The 27,782-nt window shown below is 50.3% G+C and overlaps 2 protein-coding genes across 7 annotated transcripts in view; both read right to left on the reverse strand.

Moving 5' to 3' along the window:
• Positions 1-1,683: 1,683 nt before the first annotated feature.
• SH2D5 (SH2 domain containing 5) lies at positions 1,684-9,793 on the reverse strand. 2 transcript variants are annotated; one of them, XM_056123340.1, is made up of 10 exons: positions 9,714-9,793; positions 7,540-7,665; positions 7,250-7,330; positions 6,797-6,871; positions 5,937-6,083; positions 4,174-4,422; positions 3,826-4,000; positions 3,366-3,474; positions 2,747-2,906; positions 1,684-2,141 (listed from the first exon to the last, which is right to left on the reverse strand). In XM_056123340.1, the coding sequence occupies exons 2-10, from the start codon at positions 7,624-7,626 to the stop codon at positions 1,938-1,940; spliced, it is 1,287 nt and encodes a 428-aa protein (XP_055979315.1). In that variant the 5' UTR covers positions 7,627-7,665; positions 9,714-9,793; the 3' UTR covers positions 1,684-1,937. The 2 variants fall into 2 exon arrangements, with proteins under 2 accessions (XP_055979315.1, XP_055979316.1); XM_056123341.1 differs by lacking the exon at positions 7,250-7,330.
• A 7,158-nt stretch (positions 9,794-16,951) lies between these two features.
• The window catches only part of HP1BP3 (heterochromatin protein 1 binding protein 3), a 33,704-nt gene continuing 22,873 nt past the window's right edge, over positions 16,952-27,782 (reverse strand). For all 5 annotated transcript variants that reach the window (XM_056123202.1, XM_056123201.1, XM_056123199.1 and 2 more), the window contains 4 exons: positions 25,457-25,616; positions 23,105-23,216; positions 20,305-20,433; positions 16,952-18,715 (listed from right to left, as the gene is read on the reverse strand). In XM_056123202.1, coding sequence (XP_055979177.1) covers positions 18,442-18,715; positions 20,305-20,433; positions 23,105-23,216; positions 25,457-25,616 — 675 coding nt within the window. In that variant the 3' untranslated portion in view covers positions 16,952-18,441. The remainder of the gene's footprint in view (positions 18,716-20,304; positions 20,434-23,104; positions 23,217-25,456; positions 25,617-27,782) is intronic.

A 27,782-nucleotide genomic window follows, 5' to 3' on the forward strand; every position in this document is an offset into this window, starting at 1 on the left:
GAAAGTCTGTATTAGACAATCTGAAGAGATGGATTTTCTTTGTTTCAAGCCCGACAGTAAGGAGAGCAAGGTTACCCAGGTGGCGCTGGTTTGGCACAAAGAGAAGACTGATCTCCACAGAACAAGGGCTGAGGCATCTACACGGGTGGGTCAAAGATCTCACTATTTGTACCATGGAATCTTTAAAGGTATCAAGGAATGTTAAAGTGCTCTGGGAATATTCCCCATACCTTGTCCACATAGAGGACTTGCACAGCAAAACTAATCGCTTCTAAGGGGAGAAAATTTTGGCCTAAACCCAGCCCATTGAAGTGTGAATCTCTGGTGGTGTGTGCCCCAGCCCAATTCCAAGCCCCCTCTGTGAGAAATGTGGGGGTGAGGCCTCCCACCAGGAAGCAGACCTTTGTCTAGGGAGATGGATTCCTACAGGGCTCACTGGCAGTGGGGACCAGATTCCCGCCTGTGCATGACCAGTATAAAATGGTCTTCAGAAGAATGTGTCTGAGGGCATCAGAATTTCCTCCTGTCCCTTTGAGCAAGTGTCAAGGTTCCTAGCCAGGGCCATTTCCAGATCAGGAGGGCTGTAAGATGGATGAGGCCTGAACTCTTGGAGGCCCTCCCCTCCTCCTCTAGAAGTTCCAAAATCACTCCTTAGAAGGTCCTTGGCAGTGGATCCCCACTCCTCTGCTGGTGGTAGGGCAACCTCCAGACTCATATCCAAGAATCAACTTGAACGTGAAACTGCTAATAAGTTAACTCAGTATGCTTTCTTATAAAGGGGCTGTCCCACAGGACCACCCTAGATGAGCGCTGTCCCCATGAGTCCCCTGCTCCCTGACGACAAGCCTCCTCTGGCCAGACCCACATCAGTTTTCTCCTTGGATGGGTCTTCTCAGACCCCATTTCCCATGGGGCTGGTCTGGGGCCATGGCTTCCGACGGGCAGCATCACTGTGCACTGCCCCTCCACCCACCCCAAGAAAATGCCAGCACTGGATGATTTCACAAACAGCCCCAAAGCGAGTATGCTGGTAGAATGTGTGGGTCAGGGCCCCAGTCACCCCTTTAAGCCTACTGCTCACCACCGGCTCTTCCCATAGGACTAAATAAATATGGCTGGAGCACACGTATTCAGAGTGTGTGTGTGTGTGTGTGTGTGTGTGTATGTGTGTGTGTGGTGAGGGTTATGTGGGAGGTTAAGAGGTAAAAAGAGACACACACATGTATGTGTGTGTCTGTCTGTCTGTCCGTCTGTTCCTGGGCTATGCAGGAGGGAATGAGGTGAGTTCCTCTCTGGTCTCTGGCTTTCACTTGACATGGGCTTTGGGCCCCGTGGCTCCATCCCTGCTGCCTTTTGCTGTCCCCAGGACTCAGGGACTCCTTTAATCTCAGATGACCTAAGCAACCAGTCATATTCTATCCAGCAGCCTGGAGAGTGCATCCCAGTAGTCATGCTTGCCCACGAACTCTGAGATTTCTCTTGCGGAGAGACACTGTCCCTGGGCCTTTGCCCAAAGTGAGCCCTCTCTCTTGCCTCCCCAAACACCACTCCCCTAAGGACCTGGCTGTTCTGTTAGAAGTGCTTTCAAGATGCCCACCAGGGCCCCAATCCTGGCCACCCCACGACTATCCTTCAGAATAGAAATATCCTGCCTCTGCCACCAGAAACTCTGCCCAGGGGCCCAACGCTGCCCAGAGGTGACGCACGTCCAAAGTGGCCTGGCCCTTCATGGGAAGTGCTGGTGGGCCATGTGTGTGAGAAGTGACCGGCAAACCCCCATCTCAGGGCTGCCCCCACAGGCAGGGAAGCGATGGAAGGTGGATCTGAGGGGCACACTGACAGGGGTAAGCAACCAGCAGGGTGGACAAAGGTCAGAGTGGCCTGCTGAGGCCCTAGGACCAGGGTGAGGTGGGGCCTGTGGGCACGGGGCCTGCCCCCTAGCCCAGGCCCTGCAGTTCTGCCTCGGACTTGGCATGGCCAAGTGGCCGGAGTGTCCGGGAAGGCCTGCCTGGAGGTCCATAGTCCTGCTCCTCATAGCCGGGATTCAGACGGCCCATGTCCAGGGAGCAGAAGAGGCTGCGCTCGGTCCCGGCGTGATGCTCCACCAGTGCCTCCAGGCTGGGGAACTCAGCCGGCAGGTGCTAGGGGAGAAGGAAGGAGCATCTGTTGCAGCCACCCATCGCTGCATGGGCAAGGTGCCCACCGTCCCCTCACATGGGTCCCCCACCCCCAGCCCCCTTCAGAGAGAGGGATCTTTGTCCTAGCAGGGCCAAATACCATTTCCTCTTTTCCTCCAACTCTGGTCTGGGCTGAGGTCTTCCGCACCGCTGGTCCCCTGCCCAGGTCCCCAGAAAACCTGTGGTCAGGTCTCCAGACCTGGAGACTTAGCAGCGGTGCTAGCTTAGGAAAGCCCCAGCCCTGAGTCACTTTCCGCCTCAACTGGAAGACAGATTAGGGTGTGGGAAAGCAAGGCTTCAAGACTGGGTGCCTACAGAAATGAAGGATACGCCCCATGCCCAGCTATAAGCATACCGGTGCTGTAAGCATTTTCTAAAGGGCGGCAGGGATGACAGTCAAGAGGGCACACACAGGGTGGGGCCAAAGAGAGTCAATGAGGGGGCAGGAAGGCGACGGGACCAAAGAGCTAATGATGGGAGGGGGAGGGGGAGGTGGGAAACGTGTAAGGGGCAGAGGCACAGGAGCTGCTCTGCCCCTGGAGGGTTTTCCGGGAGGGGTGCAGCTTTACCTCCACGCAGTAGCGACCCAGGTGGTTCCTGAAGACCTGGTGAGGCACCACCCCACACTGGGTCCGCACAGACAGGCACCACTGGCCACTGGCACCTGGCTCCGGCCACATCAGGAAGGCCCCAAGCACATCTCTCCGCAGCAGGGCGAGGGCGCAGGGCCTGCAGGGCAACGGGGCAGGCTGAGGTCGGCAGCCAGCCTCAAGGGGAGAACAGCCCCGACAGCAAGGGGACACCAAGGGCTGGCTAGGGATGCTCCCCGGGGAAGGAAGCCTTTACATGCCTTTCCTAAATGCTTCCAGGGCGCCAGGTGCCAAGGGCTGTGCCCAGGACCTCATTTGTGCTCTCCTCAGCCCCGAGAGGGAGGTTCTGTTCTTACCTGACATGAACACTGAGACCCAGGGACCGGCGTGTGACCTGGCCTAAGTGAGGCCCTGAGTTCCCTCCACGGCACCACATTTCCCCACCCTCACGTGTACCAACAGGCGTGAGCCTGGTGATCCCTGAGCACTGCTGGGTATGACCCCCATACCCACCCACAACAACTGCAAACAAAAACCAGACCTGAGGCCCAGAACGACAGAGTCCCAGGGGGGTTGAGCCAGGCCGAGGGCCTCCTACCTGGAGAGGCCTGCAAAGGCCCAGATGTTCTCCATCAGGCTGCCGTCTGTCTCCACCAGGCCCGAGGGCCCACTGGTCCCATGGGGCCAGGCGTCCCATGCAGCAGGAACTGTGGAGAGCACCCAGAGGTCAGAGGAGCTGTCCCCTCTGTCCTCAGCCTCCCCCACCCCCACCCCAAGGGTCCCAGCTCCCCTGCCAGTCCCACAGGCATTCACCCCACGCCCCAAAGACGCACCCACGCACAGGCACCCCCCCACCCCCCGCTCACTGCCACCCACGGGTGAGGCACCCCTGCAGCTCTGTGGTGGCCCAGGAACCCCCAGTCTCAGGCCTGATGTCTCAGGCACTGTCATCACTTTGCAGACATGGACTCTTGGGCCCAGGCGCCCGACACACTCCAGGGAGGGCACCCGGGAGCCAGGCTGGGTGCCCGGGGGACAGGCACGGCCCTGCCACTCACGGGCCTCCCGAGCTGACAGCTGCAGTTGGGTCTCGTAGGTGCAGCAGCGGTAGGCCCCCGAGCGGATCACCTTGCTCCGAATGGCCTTCTTCCGCACCAGCGTGGGGGAGCAGTAGGGGTTCCCCAGGCGGGCGTGGCGGGTGCCCCCTCGGCCTTCTGACTCCAACAGCTCCTTCTAGAGCACGGAAAAGGGGGTCCACGGGAGAAGGGGCTCAGGCCTGGCTCTGCCAGGTCATGCAGAGTCCCCCCTCCCCACTGAAATCCAGCAGCCCCCACCTCAGGCCAGCCCGAATACTGGCCCAGCTGCCTTGTCTCATGCCCACCCCTGACTGGGGGAGGACTGCGTACCCCACTGCCCGCAGGCCCTTCTGCTGGGAGCCGCCGGAAGGAGACCAGTGCGTGCACGTTCTGTGAGAGCTGATCCCGGCCGAAAGGTTCCCGGATAAGGCCTGGGGGGCCCTCAGGGCTGGACAGTGGTTTTGGAGGCGTCTCCCCTGCAGGCCCTGGGCTGGGCTCAGGTTGTGCCCGCTCCTCAGGGTGCTGCAAGAGGTAGGAGAGCTGGAAGGAGCGGCAGAGCAGCAGGTGCAGGAGCTGGACCTAGGGAGGAGGGGGGAGGGAGTGGGAGACACAAGAGGGAACTCCTGAGACAGCATCCCGCACCCCACTTGCCACGGCATTGTTGTTCCAGGCCTGGGGCGCTCCCCTCTGCTCTTCCAGGACAAACTCCCACTTAGCCCTCAAAACCTCACCACCTTGCAGCCTTTCCTACCAGCTTCCGCAGTCATTTTAACAAATACCGAATGAGGACCTGTTCCGTTCCTGGCCCCATGCCACAGAGATGGGAATGAGGAGCTAAATGCCCTGCTGCCATGATGCTCCACCAGCCCCGCTCAGGGGCAGCTAAGTGTCCAGCCCTGGCGTCGCAGAACCTGGCGCGCAATCCTGGTTTGGTCACCGAGGAATTGCCATGTGACTCCGGGCACAGCACAGCATCCCTGTACGTACATGTCCCCACCTCCAACTACCCGCGCTGCTTCAGTGAAATGGAACACAGGAGAGGCCGGTACACTGGGGCCGGCACATTTGACCTATGACACACACCCGCCCGCCCTCACATGTCAGCACCATGCGTTCCAGGGGTCAGTAGTAGGGCAGGGGAGGTAGTTCAAAGGGCAGGAACAGGTATGCACAAGTCTCAGGTAAGTCCCTGACACTGCCTGAGGGGAAGCCTCGACCCTCCCCAAAAACAAAACCCAGAAGATCAAGGACCATGTCTCGGCAGCCTGTCACCCAGAGGGGGTGATGGTGAATGTTTGCTGGACAGAACCAAACCTTCTGCTCCCCAGAGACAGGATCCTGGAGCCTGCGGTAAGTGGTGGTGCGCTGGCTTTAACTGTCCACTCCCCCTGCCCAGCTGTTGGCCTCGCCCCCGCCCAGTTCAAGATGTGGGCCCCACATGTGCCCTCAGAGGACTCCAGGTTCCATGCTGAGGAGCGGATGGAGGATGGAGTCAGTGCAACTCACATCTCAGGACCCCAGGGGGAAGGGGTGCCCTAATATCCTAAACTGTCGGTCCTGAGAAATTTGTCAATAGTAAAAGTTTTCTGGACATGCAAGGATCCAAAATGAATTCAAAGACAAGTGCATGATAAATCTGGAGAGCTTCTGGTAGCCCTCACCTGGGGTTTCATTTGTTTGTTCTGAAGGGCTTGGGACTACCTTGTAATCCGGACTCTGTGCTCAGGGATTACACCTGGCAGGCTCGGGGGAACATATGGGGTGCTGGGGATTGAACCTGGGTCTGCTGCATGCAAGGTAAGCACCCTTCCTGTTGGATTATCACTTTGGCCTCTCAAAACCCAAGTTTCTTAATTTTCTTCCACTCACACTCCCTTTTTGTTGCAACATGGGCCACCAGTCCCAGAAACACCTTGGGTTCATGATGCTTTTAGTTTAATTTCTGGCCACTGCAAAGGCCACTGACTCGCTTTTGTGACAACCTCAGTGGGCAAAGCCAAAGAAGAAGCCACTGGTGGTGAGGGGGTCCAGGCCTTAGCCCAGCACTGCCCCCCCAATCTTCAGGGACGGTCCCCTGAAGAGGCCCCACATACCTCTCCAGGCTGGCTGCCCACAAAGAGGTGGCAGAAGAGGCTGCTGGGCGGGCTCCGCGGGTTCCGGGCCAGGACAGCAAACTGGCAATCGGCCGGGCACCAGGTGGAGAAGAGGATGCGCCGCAGGGCGTGGGCCATCAGCAGCACCTGAAGGGGCAACAGCCTCAGCCCTGGGGAACCCCCTGCCCACAGCGCCCCTCCCCCACACACACACTGCTGGGCCTCCCGGGGTGCCAGCCCCCCAAAGCTCTTCAGGTAAAGTAAGTTTTCTCTCCCAAGCTTTGCCCAAATCCCACTGTCAATTGGAACCCGCACAATCCCAGGGCTGCTGGGTTCCCCCTGCCTCGGCCAGGGAACTTGGGGCAGGGCAGAGTACCCACGGGCACAGGGCCACCAAGAAAGGCAACGGCAGCAGGTCCCTGCTCACACGCCCGCGCTCTGGCGTTGGCTGAGCGGGGTTCGGATGCTCCCTGTCTAGCTGGGGTGAGCACTGCCCCATGCATGCGTGGAGATGAGTGTCGAGGGGCAGTGCCTCACGGGGGGTGGCGGGTGGTCAGTGAGTCTGCCTGCACCCATCTCTGGGGGTGGCTCGGGAAATGGGGGTCCACTGTCAGACATGCACACAGCGTGGGGTGGGGGCAGCATCTAAGCAGGGGCAGAGGTCTTAGAGGAGGGGGAGGTGCAACTTGTCAAGAGCTTGCCTGGGAGGTGGGGAGAGAGAGAGAGCACCCCAAAGCCATAGCTTCCTGGACGCCAGGGAGACGCCTAGGGCAGCAGGGCGAGAGGCTGGGGCTGAGCTGGGGTCCCTAGGAGGGGAAGGTATCCGTCCTGCCAGTCAGCAGCTGCACCCAAGCTCCTACCTCGCCCTCCCCACTGTAGATCTTGAGACCCTGAAGACTGAATTTCAGGATGACAGCCCGGCGTCGGGGACAATCCTAGGTGGGAGAGACGGGGCAGGGGTGGCATTAGCTTCCAGGGCCTCAGCACCGCCTCTCCTCCCCACCCTCCGGGCAGGCCCCCTGAACTGGGGAAGCATGCGTGGCTCCCCCACCCCGCTGGGCCCACAGGAAGCTGTGAATAAACACCCTCTGCCTAAACCCGGGGGCACAGGTCACTGCTCCCAAGGTAAGGGGGTCTGGGAGCCTGGCGGAGGGGTTCACCTCTTGACCTGCCTCTCCTGCGCCTCACGGGAGCCCTGCCTGTCTTTATTCCATGACTGGTGGAGACAGGTGAGACCGTCTCCAGGGACAGGCCCCCTGACATTTCCAGGTCTGTGCTCCCCACCAGGAGCGCCCCCGTGGCACAGCCCCTACCTTCAGCGCCCACAGCTGCTGCTGCACCAGCCACACACTCTCCTGCGTGCCCAGGTCGTGCACAGGGAAGGAGCCCACGTACTGCATGAACGAGGAGATGCTGGGCTTGGTTCCAGGGCCCGTGCTCCAAGTTCATCCCCCCTCCCCCGCAAACACACAGACAGGTACCCCAGGCAAGCCACGAAGCCCCTCTGAGCATGCTCAAACCCCAGAGTCTGGTCAAAGGAGGGAAGATGCAGAAACAGGTCCCTCCACCCCCCACACACTCTCTGCAGGGGGAGCCCACTCACCTGGGCAAACTTGGTGATGCACCGGGGGCGGAGAGTAACAGGCCCGCAGTCGGATGCCCTCCGGGCCCCTGCCCCCGGCCTCTGCATGGCCCCTAAAGCCAGGGTTCACGCCCTCACAGGAGACGCCTGCAGGGCGGCAGAGGACAAGAGGAGAGATGCTAGAGCAGCTGACCACAGAGCCCAGTGCGTCCCTGGACATGCACGTGCCAGGCTGGGTCCAGGCCCTGGAGATGTGGGGATGGCAGCCCTCTGGCCCTCCCGAGACCACATTCAGACAGGAAGTGGGAGGACAAGGGGGCTACTGAGGCTCAGAAGCTCTGAAGGAAAGAGCCCGGCAGCCAGGCTCCCGTCACTGGCAGCACCTCTGTGTTCTGGGCTGGGAAGAGGGGAGGAATGCATGCAGCCAGCTTGGGCGCAGGAGGGCAGCCTGGGAGGTACCCCGAGAGGAGAGAGGGGTCTACAGCGCTGGGAAGTCGGAGCAGGTTCCTAAGGGTGGTCGGCTCAGCCTGACCCCGCCAAATGCAACACTGGTGAATTGGGGTGGGAGGGAAGGGCAAGAGTGGTGCTTCCTGGGGTCCCCTCTCCCCGAGGTACTGGTGAAAGGGAGGTGCCCTCCCTTGCTGGACTGGGCCAGGCAGGGACCCCACCCCCAGTGGGTCTCTACATACACTGAGGAGGGGCACCAGGAGGAAGATTTCCCCCACTCCCCCCGCCGCCCCGTTGCTCCTACTGGCCACCTCTGTCTCACTGCACGTGGGGCCAAACAATCCTGCAGCTCCTGTCAAGCCCCTCACTATTCTGCACTCCACCAGGGAGGACTGACAGGAAGGGCAGGTGTCCAGCATGCTGCCAGCAGGATTCTGGGACTGGGGCTTCCAGAGGCCAGGTTCCATCCCCAGCAAAGCACAGTGTCGCTGAGCGATCCCTGAGCACCAAACCGGGAGCAGCTCTCAATACCACCAGGTCCCAAAACTAAACACAGATTCACAGGAGAGAAGGACCCCCCTGTGTCTTCATTCAGGAGGGTGCTGGGGAAAACAGGGCAGACCAATTTCAGGGTACTCCTGTAGCAAGTCATACTGACAGGAGACCCTCCCCACCCCAGCTCAGAGGCCTGCCAGGAGAACGCAGGGGTCACACAGGGTAGGGGGAGGAAATGGGGGAGTCCTAGATCATCTGCCTTCAGGAGCCCTGAGAGCAGGCAGGGGGCCTTTCAGGCTGACATACAGAACCCGGGGAACATGAACTCTGCTGGCCATGGCCTTCAGCCTTAGGCTCAGAGCAGCAGGACACATGAAGTGACAAGCATAGAAAGAGCCAGAAAAATAAAGGCTGCACTGTCCTCCGGCAAACTTGCTGGTTTCCGGTTTCCGTCCCATGTGCCCTTATTCCTGTTTCCTGCCTAGGTTGGCCTGTTCCCCGACACACACACACACACACACACACACACACACACACACAGACACACACACGTGCTGCAGGTAAGGGAGGCATTTAACTGGCATGGCAGCTCTGTGACCCCCTTCCAGGGATGTGAAGGGGGTCCCAGTGAACTGGGTGTCCCCTGTCCCTTTAGGAACAGGGTTGTCCAGTAAGGATCAGAAAACTTGCTAGACAAATCTTCAAAGCACTGCAGTGCTTGAACTCACCCTCTCACTACAAAGTCACATCAGGGGTTGCCCTGTACCTGCGGGCACAGGGGACAGAGGAGGCAAAGACTGGCAGAGAGTAGAAGCGGGGCTGGAGAGTGAGTGCAGCAGGCAGGGCACTTGCCTTACATGGAGCTGACCCCAGTGTGATCCCTGGCTCCACACATGGCCCCCTGAGCACTGCCAGGAGTGATCCCTGAGTGTGCAGAGCCAGGTGTAAGCTCTGAGCACTGGCACAGGTGGCCCGAGGAGACGAGAGAGAGATGGGGTGGCAGGAAGAAGGCAGAGGGGATGTGCAGGCACATCCTGGGGACAGCCTGTAACTAGGTGGAAGGGATGGGGCGGACCCTCACCTGAGAAGGCAGAGAATCTCTCTTCCTTCCCCGCCCTCCCAAGCCTGAGGGACACAAACCTTCAGGCTCAGACCTGCCGCCAATGGGAGCAGGAGCCACCCGGGGCCACTCAGCCCTGAACAGACACTATCGGCACTTTCTCACCAACCACTTCTCTCTGGGGGGGCCAGACCTGGCTTTCTGTAACTCTGCCAGGAGCACAGCGGGGCCAGCGGTGTCCCAAGGGGGCAGGTTTGAATTGTGGCTCTTCTCCGGCTGCTCAGAGCTAGAATGGCTGGGTGCACTGCTCCGGACCTTTGTGTGCGCAGAGCAGAGCCGCCGGCACTTCACAGCCCTGCAAAGAGGAGTGGGGGTGACATTGGATGACATCGCTTGTCCAGAAACACACAGCATGGGGGCAAGGGGGATGGGGGGATCTGGGATGGACACTCTGCTCTCGCCCCAGGGCAGGGAATGCCTTCTGCCCAGACCTCCTTCCCTCAGTAGGCTCCTCGTGCCCACCGGGGGCACGCAGGTGAGGGGGCATCCAGGTGAGGAGCACCCAGGTGAGAGAACATCACAGTTGAGGGAGCACCCAGGCGCTGGGGAGCATCCAGGCGAAGGACATTCAGATGGGGGGAGCACCGCAGGTGAAGGGGCACCCTGGAGAGGGGCGCTGCAGTCTGCCGGGACAGCTGGGGAGGGGCTGCCGCTGCCACTGACTCCCCAGCATTCATTTCCTTCCCCGCAGCTCCACGAGGGGCCCTCCTGCCACCCCCACCTGCACTGCCACCCCCACCTGCACCAGAACACGAGGAGCTGGTACCGCTCGCAAGTGACGCGGGGTGGGGGCGGGAAGGGGTGCCGTTGGGCAAGTTCCTTAACCTCTGGGCTCCTGCTCCGAGCCAGTAAGCGGGGCAGGATGGGGCCAGCGGAGGGGTTCAGCGACCTCCAGAGGGATATTGCCCTGCGTCAAACCAGGTGCCCGAGTCCAAATCCGCCTCCCCATCCCGGCAGAGCCCCGAGCCAGGGCTGCCCCGGAAACCAGCCTCTCGGGGTCGCCGGGACCGTGGAGGGCGACACAAAGGGGCGCGGAGGCCGGCCGGCGCGTGCAGGGAGGTGGCGACAGCGAGCACCAAGTGCCGATCACAGGCCGAAGCCCCGCACGGGACCAGCGCCCCCGCCCTGGGCCGAGCAACTCCGCGCAGCGACCCAGACCGCGGCCGGGCGACACGCACCGAAGGGCCCGGCCCCAGGGGGCCCCGCGCCGGGTCGCCCCCGCCCGCGTCACCCACTCACCGCGCCCGCACCGCGCCGGTCCCGCCGCCGCCGCCGCTCCTGCCGCGACCCCCGCGCGTCCCAGCCGGCCGCCCCGCCCCCCGCCGCCCCCGCGCCCCGCGCCCCCCACGTGGCCGCGGGAACCAGCTCCCCGCATCACCTGGTGGCGGCGCCGGGCCGCGCCCACCAATCGGCGTCCGCGATGCGGCTCCCCGGGGGCGGGACGGGGACGCCTCCCCAATCAGCGGCCGCGAGCAGCCGTGGCCCCGCCCCTGCCTGCTCGGGCCCGGGCGCGCCGCCGCAAGGGGTCGGAAAGCGGTGCCTGGCGCCGCTGCCCAGGCTGGGGGTATCCTTCGCGGGTCGGGGCTTAGCCGAGGGGTCCCTCCTTTTGAAGAGCCCTTCCCTCCCGCTCCTTGGCTTGCTGCGTTTAGACGACACAGTGCGATTCCAGAAGCTCCTCCTCTGAGTAGCCCTCCCGGCTCACCAGCCACTCCACTCCCTGCAGCCCGGTGTGGGCTCTTGGCTGGGGTTCTCGCCCTCACTGCAGCGCGAGCAGCGTTGCCCAGAAAGCACCGAGGCAAGCCCGGGTCCAGGTCCAGCCAAGTACCCAGGATAGTACCCCGGCTCGTCAGTCCGCAGGCATTCAGTGATATCTTGGTGGGGGCGGGGTGGGGTGGGGTGTTTGAGCCACATCTGGCTGTGCTCAGTTTACTCCTGGCTCCGCGTTCGGCTGTCACTGCTTGTGAGGTTCAGGGACAGCGAGAGGGCAGGTCTGCTGACACCGATTTGTCTCCCTGAGCATCTGTCGCGGCCAGCAGAGTGCCGGCCACGTTAAACACCTGGTCCCAAATCTGGCTGGGGCCTGGAGCAAACGCCTTCCTTGATCAGGTACATCAGTCCTCCGGTGCCTCACCTGTGTTACTAACACCCGACTCACGATGTGAGGATTCCCATGAGCTACTGCGGGCAGCGTGCTGGGCACTGTGCCTGCTTGCAAGTCAGTGGATGTTCATCAGAGTGTTACCTAACGGGAGGTTTAGGTTTACCCCTGAGTTTCCGGGAAACTCTTCTCATGAGGCCATTTGAGCCTCGAACCCTATGGTGAGAAGGATCCAGATTGTCCTGCTTCCCCCAACTCTCATTCATGAAACTCACAAAGAATAAAGGGCTCCTTCTTACCAACTTTCTTAAGGAGCTGGAGCCATAGATATAGCACAGGGGTTAAGACTTGCTTTGCATCCCACTGTGAATTCCAGCACCACAAATGGTCCCCCCAGAACTGCCAGGGGTGACCTGGCACAGAGCACAGAGCCAGGAATAGTAGACCCTGAGCACCACTGGGTTCAGTCAGGAAAATCAATAAGTGACTATATAATTTTTCTAGTAGAGGAATTTCGGACTAGTGGATTCATACTTCTCATTCTGACAAAATTGTGAGAAAACAAAGCAATCCCATAGTCTTAACTACTGGCTCTACAGGGTCCACTCCCGGTTAGACTCAGCCAACTGGGCCAGCTGTTCAATACAATGGCCCAAAGATAAGGTGCTGCTCAGGTCCTGTGATGCCAGGGATTACCCTGGCCATTCAGGCAGTGCTTGGGGTGCGCCCTTAGCTACACCAGGCAATGCTCAGGCAGCCATGTAGTACTGGGGATAGAACCAGATTGGTTGGAGGCAAGAAATGCACCTTAATCCTTATACTCTCTCCCTGGCTCCCAAAGACCCATCTTTATTTATTTTCATCATACACAGGAACACAATGCTTTCACCCCAAATGCGCTTACACAACCTTCACTTCTATTTATACATCAAAGTTCAGTAAGGCAAACTTAGTCCTATACTAAGTTCCTTCCCACAGGGGGAGTTACTTTTCCTCTGTCTCTTCCAGTTTCTAATCAATTTTCCTATTAATAAAAAAAAAAGTTCAGTAAGTTCAAAAAGGAGAGATAATAAAGGCCAATTTTACCAATGACTAATTGATATAAAGAGTTAAAGGCTGGCACAGTAGTACAGCAGGTAGAGCACTTATCTTGCAAATGGCCAACCTGGGTTCGATCTCTGTTCGAGCTCATGTCTCTGAGCTTACCAGAACTAATCCCTGAGCATTTCCGGGTCTGGCCCCAAACAAAAACAAACAACAACAGCAGCAACAAAAACAAAAAAATTTAAGTTCCTATGACATCTCTCAAAACAAAATCATACTGTTAAATGAAGATCAAAATAATATGGAACATGGTTTGGAGGCCAGCCACACATGCTAGGGGAAAAGGTAGCTCAGATAAAGAAGCTAGCACCAAATAAAGGGTGTTGGGAGGATCTTCCCAGGATGGGAGAAGCATGCTGAAAGTGAACTATAGACCAAACATGATTGCCACTCAATGCCTCTCTTGCAAAACCACAACACCCAAAAGGAGAGAGAGAACAAAAGGGAATGCCCTGCCACAGAGGCAGGGTGGGGCGGGGGGATGGGGGGTGGGAGGGATACTGGGATCCATGGTGGTGGGAAATGGGCACTGGTGGAGGGATGGGTATTAGATAATTGTATAATTGAAACCCAAGCACAAAAATTGTAAGTCTACAACTGTACCTCATGATGTCTCACTAGTAAAAAGAAAAATAACATGGAACAGTATGCAATAACTAGCATTCATTCATTCATCTTGCAGCATAGAGGGCAGAGGCCTACGCGGCACAAGGTGAAACAAGGGGAACCAAGCTTGAGCCACAGCCTATAACTGCCAATGCTCTCACACATCTGCCCACCCTCACTCAGAACGGGACAAGTTAGACCCACAAAATGAAACAACTGCACTTCTTTAGGATGTGGGAGGCAACCTGCCCTTGTTGAAGAAAAAGCCAACTCCACATAGCCTGGGGCCCTGGCTGCAGCCTTCTTTCTTCCATCATCCGTAGAGAATGCAGTGCTAAATGTAAGGACCGGAGAACCTGCTCAAGTGTGATTGCCCTCCTGAGCTAGTCTCTAATTCTATGGAAAGCACAGAAACTCTAGGTTCCTACTCTGCACATGTAAACTTATTAAAGGTACACAAGCTCAGAAATTTGTGTCAAATTAAAAAAAAAAAACTTAAAAACTTTTTTTGTCAGCCACCTGGGCAGCGAGTGGGGGGATGGAGAAGGCTCAAAGGACTAGTGTATGATAGCTGGAAAAGATCACTCTGGCCAAAAGCTGAGTGCTGAAAGGAGGTAAAGTGATATACATGATAACCTTTCAGTACCTGTATTGCGAATCACCATGTCTAAAAGGAAAGGGAGGGAAAGGGAGAGGAGGTGTGGGGGGAAAAGTGTTTGCTATAGAGGCAGGCTGGGGTTTGGTGGTGGGAGGGAAACTGAGAACCTTGGTGGTAGGAAATGTACACTGGTGAAGGAATGGATGTTGGAACATTCTATGACTGAAACCCAATCGTGAACAAGTTTGTAACTGTGTATCTCCATTGATTCAATTAAAAAAATCTTTTTAAATAAAGTACTAGTATGCACGCTTTACACACAGGAAGTCTGGTGAGAGCATCACATGATCCCCCAAGTACTGTCAGGTGTGACCCCCCAAAACCCTACAAGCTCCACTAAAGAAAAGGCAACAACTATTTCCCTAGCAAAGCCAGACCTTAAAATAACCATGCCCTTCCCTGCCTCCTGCAGGTAACCACACCCAAGACAGCACAGCCCTGTGAGCCATTCTCGCAACTTCCATCAAGTCTCGACTGACTCACTTTTTGCCAGAAGCCCAATAAGTTCCTCTATTAAGCAGCAAATGGGGTGAAAGGAACAAACAAAAAAAAAATGGGGTGCAGTTGGGGGGTGGTCCTGAACATGCTAGGGCACATGGTCATGTCAGGCATTTCCTGATGAGTCAATGACAATGACTAAATCCCACAGGTGAGAGTGTTAGTCATTTACTCAAAGCTAACCAGCTTTTCTCTTAAATCCAGAATCTGGTACTAGTGCTGCCAGCTGACGAATGTGAGTGGGAAAGAACACCTCATCGTTTCTAAGCTTCTGTCCCAAAAGAGGACTGCAAGCTGCCAGGCTGACGAGCTAGGACCAGGCTTCGGCACCGTGCTGGCCACATCCGGTGTTCCTGCTTCGCACACGCCCCTCATTTCCTCAATAATGCCCCACTCACGGTGCAGTTACTTTACACCTGAGCAATTTCATTGTCTTAGGTGTCCCTGCGGCTGACCATGCAAGGTATCCTAATACTCCAACTCCCCAACAAAAGGGACTTAAGAGAAAATTGCTTATTTAGGGCTGCCCAATGGTAGCTAAAACCCTTGGGTCACTCTCTCTTATGGATGCCTTATCATGCAAGCATGAGTCTGACAGTTTAGTGCCTGGACCTAGCGATGGTCATGTCCTACTTGTGGGATTGGGCCACACCTGGAGGTGCTCAGGGGTTATTCCTGGCTGTTAGCAGTGACCTCTAGAGGTGCTTGGTAACTATGTGTGGTACCTGAGATTTGAACTTGGGTCAGGGCAAAGCAAATGCCTTAACCCCTGTACTGTTCACTTTGCCCCTAAAGTTCTTCTGTACTCCGATGTTTTTGCAAATAGGAATTTTAAAGAATTCAGATTAAGTCACTAGTGGGTTCTAATCCAGTGTGATTGGTGTTTTCCTAACAAGGGGAAATTTGGGCTCTGTGAACATACAGGGAAGAGAAAGTCATCCACAGCTAGGGAGAGGCAAGGGACAGAGCTTTCCTGCATGGCCCAAAGGTGCTGCTTCACCTTCATCTCTGACTTTTTTTGTCACACCCAACGACATTCAGAGGTTACTCCTGGCTCTGCACTCAGGAATTATTCCTGGCAATGCTTGGGGGACCATGTGGAATGCTGGGAATAGAACCCAGGTCGGCACATGCAAGGCAAACAACCTACCTGCTGTGCTACCACTCCGGCCCCATCATCTCTGACTCCTAGACTTCAGAATTATGAGAAAATTTATTTGCTTTTTGAGGGGTGAGATTCACAAGTGGTGCTCAGGAGGTCCTGGAGCCCCACTGGGCATTGATTCAATACAGGACCCACAGGTGCAATACTATTTAGGACCCCAGTACTGCTGAATACCCAGCTCATCCTGGAGGTACTGGGAGTGATGCCTATGGGAACATATGATAGTAGGAATCGAAGTGGGGTTTGGGACTAAGTTAGTGGCTTATTAAGCCACTAACAATATTGAAGTTACTGGTTCATGCTGGAAATCGCTAGGATTATTCCTTGGGTTTGCATTTTTCCCTTCTGGAACACAGATGTGAAACCTGTTTTCTATTCCTTCAGAATAACCAGAAAGAAAAAAACATTCCTCATCTCAGCCTAAATAAAGTCCGTCTTTTTTGCAGCTGTTATTTATAGAGGGTGGGGGGAAACACCTGGAGGTGCTCAGGGCTTACTCTGCACTGAAGGACCACTCCTAGTGGAGCTCAAGGGACCATGAGATACTGGTGATCAAATCCACCTCAGCTGCACGCAAAAAAAGCGCATAACCTGTTATACTACCTCTCCATCCCAAATCTTTTGTGGTACCGCATTTATTTTCTAGTCGAAAAGCGTGTTAGATCAAACAACAACAACAAAAACCCCCTGAAATCTATGATCTAAAAATTAAGGACCCTTTAAATCCCAAATGCTTTTAGAAGGTGGGGTTTTGGGTCACACCCAAACAGAGTTCAACAGTGTGCAAGGCAAGCACCTGAGCCCTTATATTATCTCTCTGATCCTACTAAAGGACTTTCTACACTTCTTATTCATTAAATAAGGTTCAATGCATCTTGAAGACATCTATCCATATTAACATTCAAAAGCAAACTGGAGAGGCTAGAGCAATGGCACAGCGGGTAGGGCGTTTGCCTTGCATGTGGCCGACCCGGGTTCGATCCCCAGCATCCAATATGGTCCCCTGAGCACCGCCAGGAGTAATTCCTGAGTGCGTGAACCAGGAGGAACCCCTGTGCACCACCAGGTGTGACCCAAAAAGCAAACACATCAGAACAAAACAAAAAAGCAAACTGGAGCTTATTATTTAACCAGGAAGTACACAGTGGCTATTGCGAGGAACAGTAAAGACCCACAGTGGGGGCAACATCTAGCTACCTCTGAGGATATACTAGAGACTTTATAACATAAGCTACAGTTCAGCAGCTTTTAAAATTTCATGTTTATTTGTATTTTTCAAAATATATGTACATAAAAAAAGGAAGATTTACAACAGGAAAGATTGCCTTACATGCAACACAAATTCCAATGAAGTCATGATGGGATCACACATGATTATGGATCTAGTTTAAGCGAATCTTCTTAAGTCCATTTTCCAGCAACACTTTGAGGCTGCAGTCGGGATCCCAGGAGACAATGCAAGTGGAATGAATGAAACAAACATCTTTTACTCTGGCAGCACTGAAGAGGCCAGAAGTACACCGAAAATTTTAAGACAATTAAAATGTCAAGTGCCACAGGGAGGATAAATGATAACCGCAAATCAGTATTTCTCAAGTAGAAAGCTAATACTATTTAACACAACTTCACAATACTAAAACAAATACAAATATGAAAGGGTTAGGTAGTTGGGCTTCAACTGCTTTTCTTTTTTTAATATCTCGAAAAAAGGAAGCCACTTGCTTGATATCAAAAGTGCTATGGAAAGAAAGGAGGGAAAAACCCAGATGAATCTGGAATCATTTATTTTAACAAATTGCATATTTTTCCACTTAACATTTCTACATAAACAATGATGTTGACTCTCCAACTTTTCCTTATAAAAAAGGTAAATAGGAAGAAACAACTCATGCTCCAAATATTAAAAAATATATTTAAACATTTTTATCGAGACAATTTTATATGGTTTTGATTCTTGGTAACATAGGTGACACCAGAAACCACAAATTCAATATATTCTTATTTTTCCCCCTTCAGTCAAAAAACCAAGTGATGAAGAGAACTTGTGCTTGCTGTAGAGGGAATGCAATGCCCTGGGCCAGTGAAAAATGCCTGGAAACCGAGCAATGTGGAAAGTAGCCTAAAAGAGTGGTGCAACTTTAGAATCTAATGTGATGTTTTTTGTTGTTGTTGTTGTTCTTACTCCCAAAGCTACGATGTCTCTGTGTTCACAGCTGGAGAGAAAGGATTAGTAGAGTGGTTTTATAAATAAGATGAACCGTCATAGCTAAAATTCAAGCCTCCAAGCAGGAGGCATTACAATTTAGTCAGTTCTATCTTAACCCCTTTCTACTTATAGCATCTGACCTGACCAGCATCTTAAGTCTTGATGCTTTCTACAAATATAAAAACCTTTGCAACCGTTTAGATACAACTCAAAGTCGGGGGTGGGGGGAGGGCTAAAGGGATTGGTGGAGGGAGAAAAAAAGGCAATTATAGATTATACAGTTCAGGAAAGACCCAAATTATCGCAGTAACTTAAATGAACAAGGAAAAAAAGCAGGTACCAAGAATAGCACCTAAAGCTAAAAAATGCCTAAAATGGTTTATTTATATTCCTTCCCCACGATGTTCACAGGTGAGGAAAAAAACAAAAAAGTAACTTTAAGAGCATCAAAACTACAACAAATGCACGCTGACCTCAGAAAATAAAATTTTCAATTTTCTCATGATACCCTTTTCTCCTATAAAATTTACTTTTTTGCTCTGAAGGATTTTTTCATGGTGGATTCCACTACCTTTCTCACACTACCAGGCTTCTTTGAAGAGCCACCACTAGGTTTCTTGATGACAGAGGGTGAGGGTCTGGCTTTTTTGGCGGGAGTTTTGGCCTTAGGAGGGGCTTTCTTCGGGAGAGGCCTAGCTTTCCCTCGCTGGGCAGCTGGGACTTTAGGTGCAGGCTTGGACCCTCTCTGCTTCACTGCTGCAGCTCTCCCAGATGCCTTGGCTGGGGTTTTCTTCTGCAACCTGTGAGAACCAAAGAGGAAAAGCAATCACTTAGGTCAGGAGATACTCGCTTTGCCAAAAGAATATGCTGAGAGTACAAAAAGACTATTTAAAAACTCTGTGTATGTCTTCCCCTTGTTGTCACTGTGATGACTGGGGGGAGAGGGGTGCGACACATTTGGCTACAGTGCTTGCATCTGACTGTAGTGCATTGGAGATCACACCTTTTTATTTTTTGAAATTTGCCTGGCGCTCCATATGCAGGAAAGTGCCAGGTACTGAACTTGTGCCCTCAGGTGGGCAAAGCAGGAAATCTATGACCAAGTCATCCCTGGGCCCTAGTATTTTTTAATTTTTGTTTTTTTTTTGGGCCACATGGTGGTGCTCATCAGGGCTTACTCCTGGCAGAGCCCAGGGGACCACAGGGGGCACTAGGGATCAAAGGGCGATCACCACATGCAAGGCAAGGTTCCTATCCGCTGTACTATTGCTCCAAATCCCAAGATTTTTTATTTCTTGATTAGAAGCTTCACTGAAATCACATTTAAAATAAAATCAGTTTTACTACAGAATTGAGCTTGAAAGAGGGGCTAGAGCAGTAGTATAGAAGGTTGGGCACTTGCCCTGCACAGGCCTAACCTAGACTGAATCCCCAGCATTGCATAAGGTCCCCTGAGCCCGCGAGGAGTGATCCCTGAGCACACAGCCAGTAGTAAGCCCTGAGCACAGCTCCCACACCACCCAAAAGAACTGAACCTGTGGGAGTGACTGAGAGGGGTCTCTGGGATGAATGCCGGAGGGACGTGCATACTCTGGTAACAGGTATGGTGTTGGAATGATGCATGCATGATATTATCATTAAAAAGGTAAAGGTAAAGGCCCTCCCATTGATCGTCGATTTGCTCGAGCGGGCCCAGTAACGTCTCCATTGGAGACTTTGTTGTTACTGTGTCTGGCATATCGAATACTCTCGGTAGCTTGCCGGGCTCTCCGAGAGGGGCAGAGGAATCGAACTCGGGTCGGCCATGTTGGCCGCTTGTAAGGCGAACGCCCTACCCGCTGTGCTATTGCTCCAGCCCTTATCATTAACAGTATTATATATTATGGTGCTTCAATAAAAATGGGGGAAAAGAACGAAACCAGGTTCAGGGATAGTTCAAGACTTGAGCACATGCTTTGCATCTAGAAAGTGCTAGGAATTGAACCTTAGCACTGCATGGCCCGTTGAGCACTGTCATGAATGACACCTGAGCAATGAACCTAAACTAGTGTGTGCCACCCAACCCCCCATGCCGGATGTAACTGAACCTCATCCAATCTTCTCAGGAAAGGAACCAATTCATAGAAGCCCACAAGTAATCCCATCCTGTTATTCCTAAGAACTCTACGAGCTTATTTTCTCTAAATAACCAAAATATGAATAGATGTTTATATGTTTCACCAAAGTGTTAACTAATGTTCATAGTACCTCCTGATATTTTAGTTAAGCTCCCAAATATTCAAAGATAAGTTCTCATGTTAAAGAATTTGAGTTGCTAAGAGGGCTTGAGTTATTCAAAGTCTCTTACTAATGCCATTGTCAGCTCTAATAATTGAGGTTCTTCACATACCTTCTCTTAGGTGGTGGTTCTTCATCTTCAGACTCCTCTTCTGATGAGTCTTCATCTTCATCATCATCTTCGTCTTCATCTTCATCTTCAGAATCATCTAGCTCTTTTTTTGGAAATAGAACTCCTGGGCTATGAAGAAATTTTAAAAGTCCATGAAATAAAACACACATTTCATAGAAGAAAATAGAATGACCCTTGATGCTCTCCCCCAGACTTTTCTACTTCTTTCAACCCTCCTCCTCTCTCAAACTTTCAAGTTACTACAAGGTTATAATCTATTTTGAACACACAAGTTTCTAAAAATTCCAAACCAAATCTTATCCTCTTCCCTTTTAAAACTTTATTTTTCTGGTTTTGGGGCTACACCTGACAATGCTTGGGAATTGTTCTGCACTCACAATTTTTTCCTGGCTGACTATGGGGAGCTGGAGATCAAAGCTGGGTCATCTGTACTGAGCATAGCTACACAGTAGTGAATGGTTGAGTGAATGGTCTGTAAAATAGTTACATTTTGCCCTCATGATATTGGCAAAACAATACAAAGTATTCAAAAGTGTGAATTCCTTCAAACTTTGAGAGCGCATGCCTAGCACATGTGAAGCCCTGGGTTTGATCCCCAACACTCAGAAATTCAAAAGGATCTCGATTTAACTGTCTAACAAGTCTTTAAATTATGACATGTTATGTGACGACTTTGAGGTTTACTGTCTGAAAAATTCAATAAATATACGTACAATCATTTTATATTTGCACATAGAGACTATGGGCTTGGATGATAGCATAGCGGGTAGGGCATTCGCCTTGCACGCGGTCGGCCTGGTTTCGATTCCTCCGCCCCTCTCGGACAGCTTGGCAAGCTGCGGAGAGTATCCCGCCCACACGGCAGCCTGGCAAGCTACCCATGACTTATTTGATATGCCAAAAACAGTAACAAGTCTTCCACTGGAGACATAACTGGTGCCCGCCTAAGCAAACTGATGAACATTGGGATGACAGTGCAGTGCAGTGCTACAAATAGAGTATATATTTTTAAAAAAGATATTATTCTCTTGCTAACAATGGTCGTGGGGAAGGTGTGTGTTATTTAGCCCACACGTGGTGGTGCCCATGGGCTACTCTCAGCTCCATTCCCTAGTGGTGCTTAAGAGACCATGAAGTGTTGGGAATCTAAGTAAGGTCAACAGCAGGCAAATAAGGGCCTTAACTCCTGTACTATCTCTCCAACTCTAAAACACTGTTGTAATGGTACATGTTATGACACTACTGACATTAAAATATAAGAAGGCTATAATGTTAGATCATAGAACAATGGCTGGTTCAATGCTAGGAGGTGCTCAACATTTTTTTAGGAATCAATGAATAAAGTATGTGTAAGAAAAAGATTTTCAAATAAATGTTTCTATAGTAGCACTGTCCTCCTGTTGTTCATGGATTTGCTCGAGCGGGCACCAGTAACATCTCCATTGTGAGACTTGTTACTGTTTTTGGCATATCCAATACCCCACAGGGAGCTTGCCAGACTCTGCTGTGAGGGCGGGATACTCTTGGTAGCTTGCTGAGCTCTCTGAGAGGAACGGAGGAATCAAACCTGGGTCGGCCGTGTGCAAGGCAAACGCCCTACCTGCTGTGAAGAATAAAATTAACTTATAGAATATAGATCTGCCTTAAATATATTCACATATGGAAAAGTTAAAGTTGAAAAAGAGTCGATCTATCTAAAATGTCACTGTACTACTGTCTACTTTAAAAAGCTCAAATGCTTCAGAATTTTTTTTTTCGTAAATAAATCCTTAAAAAAATAGTTCAGGTGTAAACAATATATTATTGTTTAAAATTCAAATTTAACTGAAGTCCTACACTTAATCTCCTACATACGTATAAATAACATCAAGCAATCTATTCATGTTGACTTGCATATTCTGATACACAAATTTCAGTCACTGTGATGACAAACACCTCATTACAACATATAGTATGAAGGTGAACAAAGGTTGGAAAATTACAACATACAGAATTACAAAATATAATGTATTTAATGATTCAGAATAACAAATAATCACCAATTTTATCATTATTATTTACTTAAAAGGAAGGAATAAACACAAAAACTGGCCAAAGATTCCAATGTCTTAAATTTCAGGGATGGAAGGCAAAAAATGAGTTTTAAAAAAATCTTTTCTTTTGGGCCACACCCGGCAATGCTCAGCGCTTACCCCTGACCTGGCGGTGCTCAGGGAACCATATAGAGTGCCAGGAACTGCACCTGGGACTGCCACATATAAGACAAATGCCCTACCCGCTGTATTAATTGCTCCAATCTCAAAACCTTTTTTTGGGGTGTGTGTGTGTGGGGGGGAATGCCCACATCTGGTGGTACTTAGGGGCCGCTCCAGGTAGTGCTAGGGGATCATGTGATACGGGGTTCAAACCCATCTCTCTCACAGGACAGCATGTGCTCCAGTCCTCTGAGCTATCTTCCTGGCCCAAACCCCTCTTGTTCTTACATGAAAAACTTTTTTGCTCTAAAATAATGCTTTGCCAAAAGATAGACTAGAAATAAGTGCTGTAAATGGTTTTTGGCCCACTGGTAGTAATGAAGATGGAAAAACCTTGTACAATGAAAATATAAAACTAACATTATTGTAAATTGAAAGTAGAAAATAAAACTTTAAAAAAATAAAAGCTCAACAATGTCCAGTTCGATGTAATTTTAGAAAGGTAAACTCATTCAGTTCTATAAAGTACAATCAAATCTTAAATTTACCAGGACCAGTATTTCACATTGTGGCTAAGTGCTTACCTGGGATAATAGGGAAAACAAAGCTGGAAGGTACCACTGAACCCTTTACCAGAGATCTGTTCCATCCAACCATTCTTTTCACATTTCTGCAGGGTTTTCTTCAGCAAATGCACTGAATAAAAAAATTTAAATAATGAATTCATCAAAGTATCTCAATCACAATCAGTTGTACATTAATGTAGTGTCCCATCACATATAGTAATTGACATGGGCTAAATGACTCCTTTGAGGTCAAAGGGATAATTCATTATGCAATTAATTTAACAAGAATGACAAGGACTTCAGAGATCACTGAGTCAAGTTCTTCATTTCACAGAAAAGGAAATAGGGGCCCAGTGTGGTTTCGAAACTTGCCCTATGAGCCACTACAGTAGTACAGTAGGTAGGGCAGTTGCCTTGCACTTGGCCAGCTCAGTTGGATCCCCTATATGGCCCCCCGAGCACCTCCAGGAGTGATTCCTGAGTGCAGGGTCAGGAATAACCCTTGGCATCAATGGGTGTGGTCCAATCCCCCTCCCACCCCACAAAGAGAAACAAATTTGTCTTATAGCTGCATGTAAACAGTTAAGCATGACCTAAGTCTAAATCACTCATTATTTCTATTTATCAATTAATGAGTTTCTGTAAGCATTACTAATAAACAAGAACATCTATAAAGATATATGGAATCAGTTTCTAATGAATCAACACAAATTTCAAAGCTTTGAAATAACAACCCCCAAAACACAAGCCCCAACAATTTTCAAGGTTTTTAAAAGATCTCACCAGCTCGCAATCTTTCCTACAAAAATCACATTAATACAAGTGCATACATATTAGCCCCTTTTTGTTTTTCTAGGCCATACCATGTGATGGCGTTCATGGGTTTCTCCCTGTGGTGCTGAGGGATGGGGGGAATGACTATATGGTGCTAAGGTTCAAAATGTAATTTATCATATGCAAGTCAATCACCTATGACTGCAGCCCCTCAAAAATACATTTTACAATTCAATGTCTAGGGAAATAGACTGAAAAATGAGGGAAATTAAAAATATTAATAACTAAATCCATCTCTCTTAAAATAGAAGAGAAAATCATGGATCAAATCTCTAATAGTCAATATACAATACTGAACAAATTTTTTTTTTCTTTTTTGGGTCACACCTGACGATGCACAGTGGCTACTCCTGGCTCTGCACTCAGGAATTACTCCTGGTGGTGCTCAGGGGACTGTATGGGATGCTGGAAATCGAAGCCGGGTCGGCCACGTTCAAGGGAAACGTCCTACCCGCTGTGCTATAGCTCCAGCCCCATGAACAAATTATTTTAACTAAGGAAAGATAAAAGATCACTCAGTTTTCAAAGAACATAAGGATACAATGAGAAAAATCTTCAGAAAGTAAAAAAAATTACCCTGAATATAAATTATTAAATTTCCAAACTGTATACTTATAATGCTCTAAGCGTATTTTTATTTTTTAATTACCGTATTTCTGATACTATACCACTGCACCTATTCTAGCAGTCAGTCAAGAAACAATCTCCCTAATGTGATGTGATTACGTTGCTTATAAAGAAAGGTTTCAGATCTCAAACCTTCATCTCACAGGGTAAACATATTTCAGAGGGGGGAAGCATTTTTGCTACAAAGTGAACAGAGAAAGAGAAAGGCTGCTCTCATGCAAGAGGCCCAGGTTCTATCCCTAGTAGTGCTAGGGATAATACATGGTCCAACTACATGGTCTCCGGAGCACCAATGGAGGTGACTTCCACTCACAGACGTGATCCCCAAGCACAGAGCTACTAGTATTCTTCCAGCAACACCTGGGTGTGGCCCAAAAGCCAAAAGAAGAATCTAAGTAGCAGCAGAAATACACAAAAAGTATTATACTGAAAAAAAAAAAAAAAAGTATTATACTGATATTAAACGGTAATAAAAATACCATGAAACTATAGTAAAGTAAAATCAACTTCTGATCTTCAGCAAACATTTAAATGAAGATAAACCTTGATTATGTGTTATTGTTTCTGTAAATAATGTTTTCATTTTGTAAACCAATTGTTTCATTTTTCAGTCTAGTTAAAATGCTTTGTGAACAGCATGATCTTTATATATCCCCTTTGGTCCCCCCCACCCAAACAATTCTCTGCACTGCACTGAAGCACTGTCCTCCCATTGTTCATCAATTTGCTCGAGCAGGCACCAGTAACATCTCCATTGTGAGATTTATTACTGTTTTTGGTATATCAAATACAACACGGGGAGCTTGCTAGGCTCTGCTGTGTGGGCAGGATACTCTCGGTAGCTTGCCAAGCTCTCCAAGAAGGATGGAGGAATAATCCAGGTTAAATACACACAACTCTGACTCTTACTTTGATAGTTAGAATTGGTCCCTGGGTGGTTCTCCAGGACATACTTCTTCAGAGCAGTGGTAGAGCAGGTCTTCGGCTCATTCATGGCAGCAATGGCAGATAAGATTGCATATTCCATCAGGCTTCCACCAAGCAGGGGTTTCTCCCCTGTCTTCTTCAGCTGTTTTCCAAGGAGGAAGAGAAAAGCATCAAGACAACACTCTCCCAAAGCAGGTCAAGACAAGACTCCTCTGCACCAGGTGGGTCGGAGTTCCTGCATTAGCACAGATATGTTTTACAGTAAATTGTCAGGTTAGGGACTTTCTCTTCCAATTACCAGGTCTTCGATCTAACTGAGGAGTCCCAACCCTCCTATGGATATTTCTTCCACCTACCCCTCCGTTCAGTCTAGTGCATGCTAACCCAAAGAGAACAACTGCCCTTCCACAATAAACGATTTACTGTTATATACCCAATCAAGACATAAAGGTACTTTTGAGGATATTTCCGTTTTCTGAATCTGGAAAACAGTTTAAAAAATAATAGCTGCAAAGGGAAAGGACAAAGAAAAAGGTTGCCAAATATTTAGTGCAACATACAACAGTTGTACAGCATGTTTCTACAACAAAAGGCTGAAGAGCGAAGATTAGCACCAGAAGGCATGACAGTGTAAAAAGATTAAACCAATTATTGCCTAAAATAGTGGTTCTCAAAGCATAATCAACAAATCTGTGGGAGTTTCCAGAGATACTTCTGGAAAACTTACAAGGTCAAAATTATTTTCATAGTAACTCTAATATTTAACTTTCACTCGGATGACATATTGATGAACAAAAACTGCTACCACCTTAACATATGAGAGGACAAAAATGTACCACACTTGTTTCTTTTTAATTTTTTTAAGGTTTTTGGGTCACACCTGACGATGGTCAGGGGTTATTCTTGGCTCTGTACTCAGAAAATCACTCCTGATAAGCTTGGGGTACCATATGGGATGCTGGGTATTGAACCTGGGTTGGCTGCATGCAAGGCAAAAGCCTTATGTGCCGTACAATCACTCAGGCCCAGCTATTTTATTCTTTACTGTTATGAAGTTAAAGGGAAAAACTGAGTTTCACTTAGGAATGTGTCTCTGATGTGGCAATAATTACTTTTAAGGGGGCCAGAGAGATAGTACAGAGGGAAGCGTGTTTGATGGGCATGCCATCACTGACCTGGTTTTGATCCTTAGTAACCCATGTCACCCTGAGTCCGCCAGGACTGATTCCTGCACACAGAGCCCTGCGCACCACTAGGTGTGACCAAACACCAAAACATATACATGTATGTTTTATTAAATTTCAACTGAGTAGTTATGTCTTTTCAGTCCTTTATGAACAAAACCACAAAACTGGAAGCATGATAAAGCACACACTAGCTCTATATGGAGGTAAGATTTGAATGCTGGGCTAAAAACTAGCCAAATTTTTCAAGAAATACCCTTTTTTACCTGGAGGAGCAACAGATAAAGATGGCTTATTCAAACGGGCATCTGTTAGAGACTTCTTGAAAAGGAATTAAACAAGCATGTCCTTTCAAGGAAAACACTAGCAGAATTTGTTAAAGGAAATACCTAATTTTTCAATGGTAAAATTAAGATAATGTGAAATTTGTAAATACACTAAGCTTACTTCTTAGTATTTAAATATTCTGATGCAATTAAAGGTGATATATAATTTTTGTTATTTGATGAAATATGTCAATTATTAAAAAAAAACTCTTGAGGGGGTCTGGTGCCGCCAGCAGGTCAATCTGTACCTGTGAGGCGAGTGCATCTGCAGCCTGATGGCGCCTTCAGACTTCCAGATACCCCAAAATTGCTGCTGTGCCTTTGGCCAGATCCCAAAAACTTGGGGCCAAGTTTACCAAGAAAGTAAATGGCCAAAAGTTAGGTATGTGGGAGATACACCCACAAACCACCTCCGGCTCAGCTATATAATTGGAGGCAAGGCCTCTCTGGTTCCTGATCAAACTGCTTAAGGGCCATGATCCTAGAGACTCAGACAAATCTCGGAACCCAGTGGCTTTTGGCAGAGATGCGTCCGGTCCCCACAATGGGTTACCAGCACCGGTCCACCCCAGGGGGGAAGGGTACTGTCCTTCTGCCTACTCTCCCTTGGTGGCTCGGTGGTCGCCATCCTCCAGAGGCCATTGAATGGACCCACAATGATGAGACACACAGGACCTCGTGGGATGAGGGTGGAGCTGGCCCTTCCCTCCCTGCCTCTCTGGCTCCTGATCAAGCTGGTTAATGGCCATGATCCAAGAGACTCAGGAACAAATCTCGGAACCCAGCAGGTTTTGGCAG

This window comes from Sorex fumeus, unplaced genomic scaffold (genome assembly GCF_029834395.1).
Source record: "Sorex fumeus unplaced genomic scaffold, SorFum_2.1 ptg000047l, whole genome shotgun sequence".
Lineage (NCBI taxonomy): Eukaryota > Metazoa > Chordata > Mammalia > Eulipotyphla > Soricidae > Sorex > Sorex fumeus.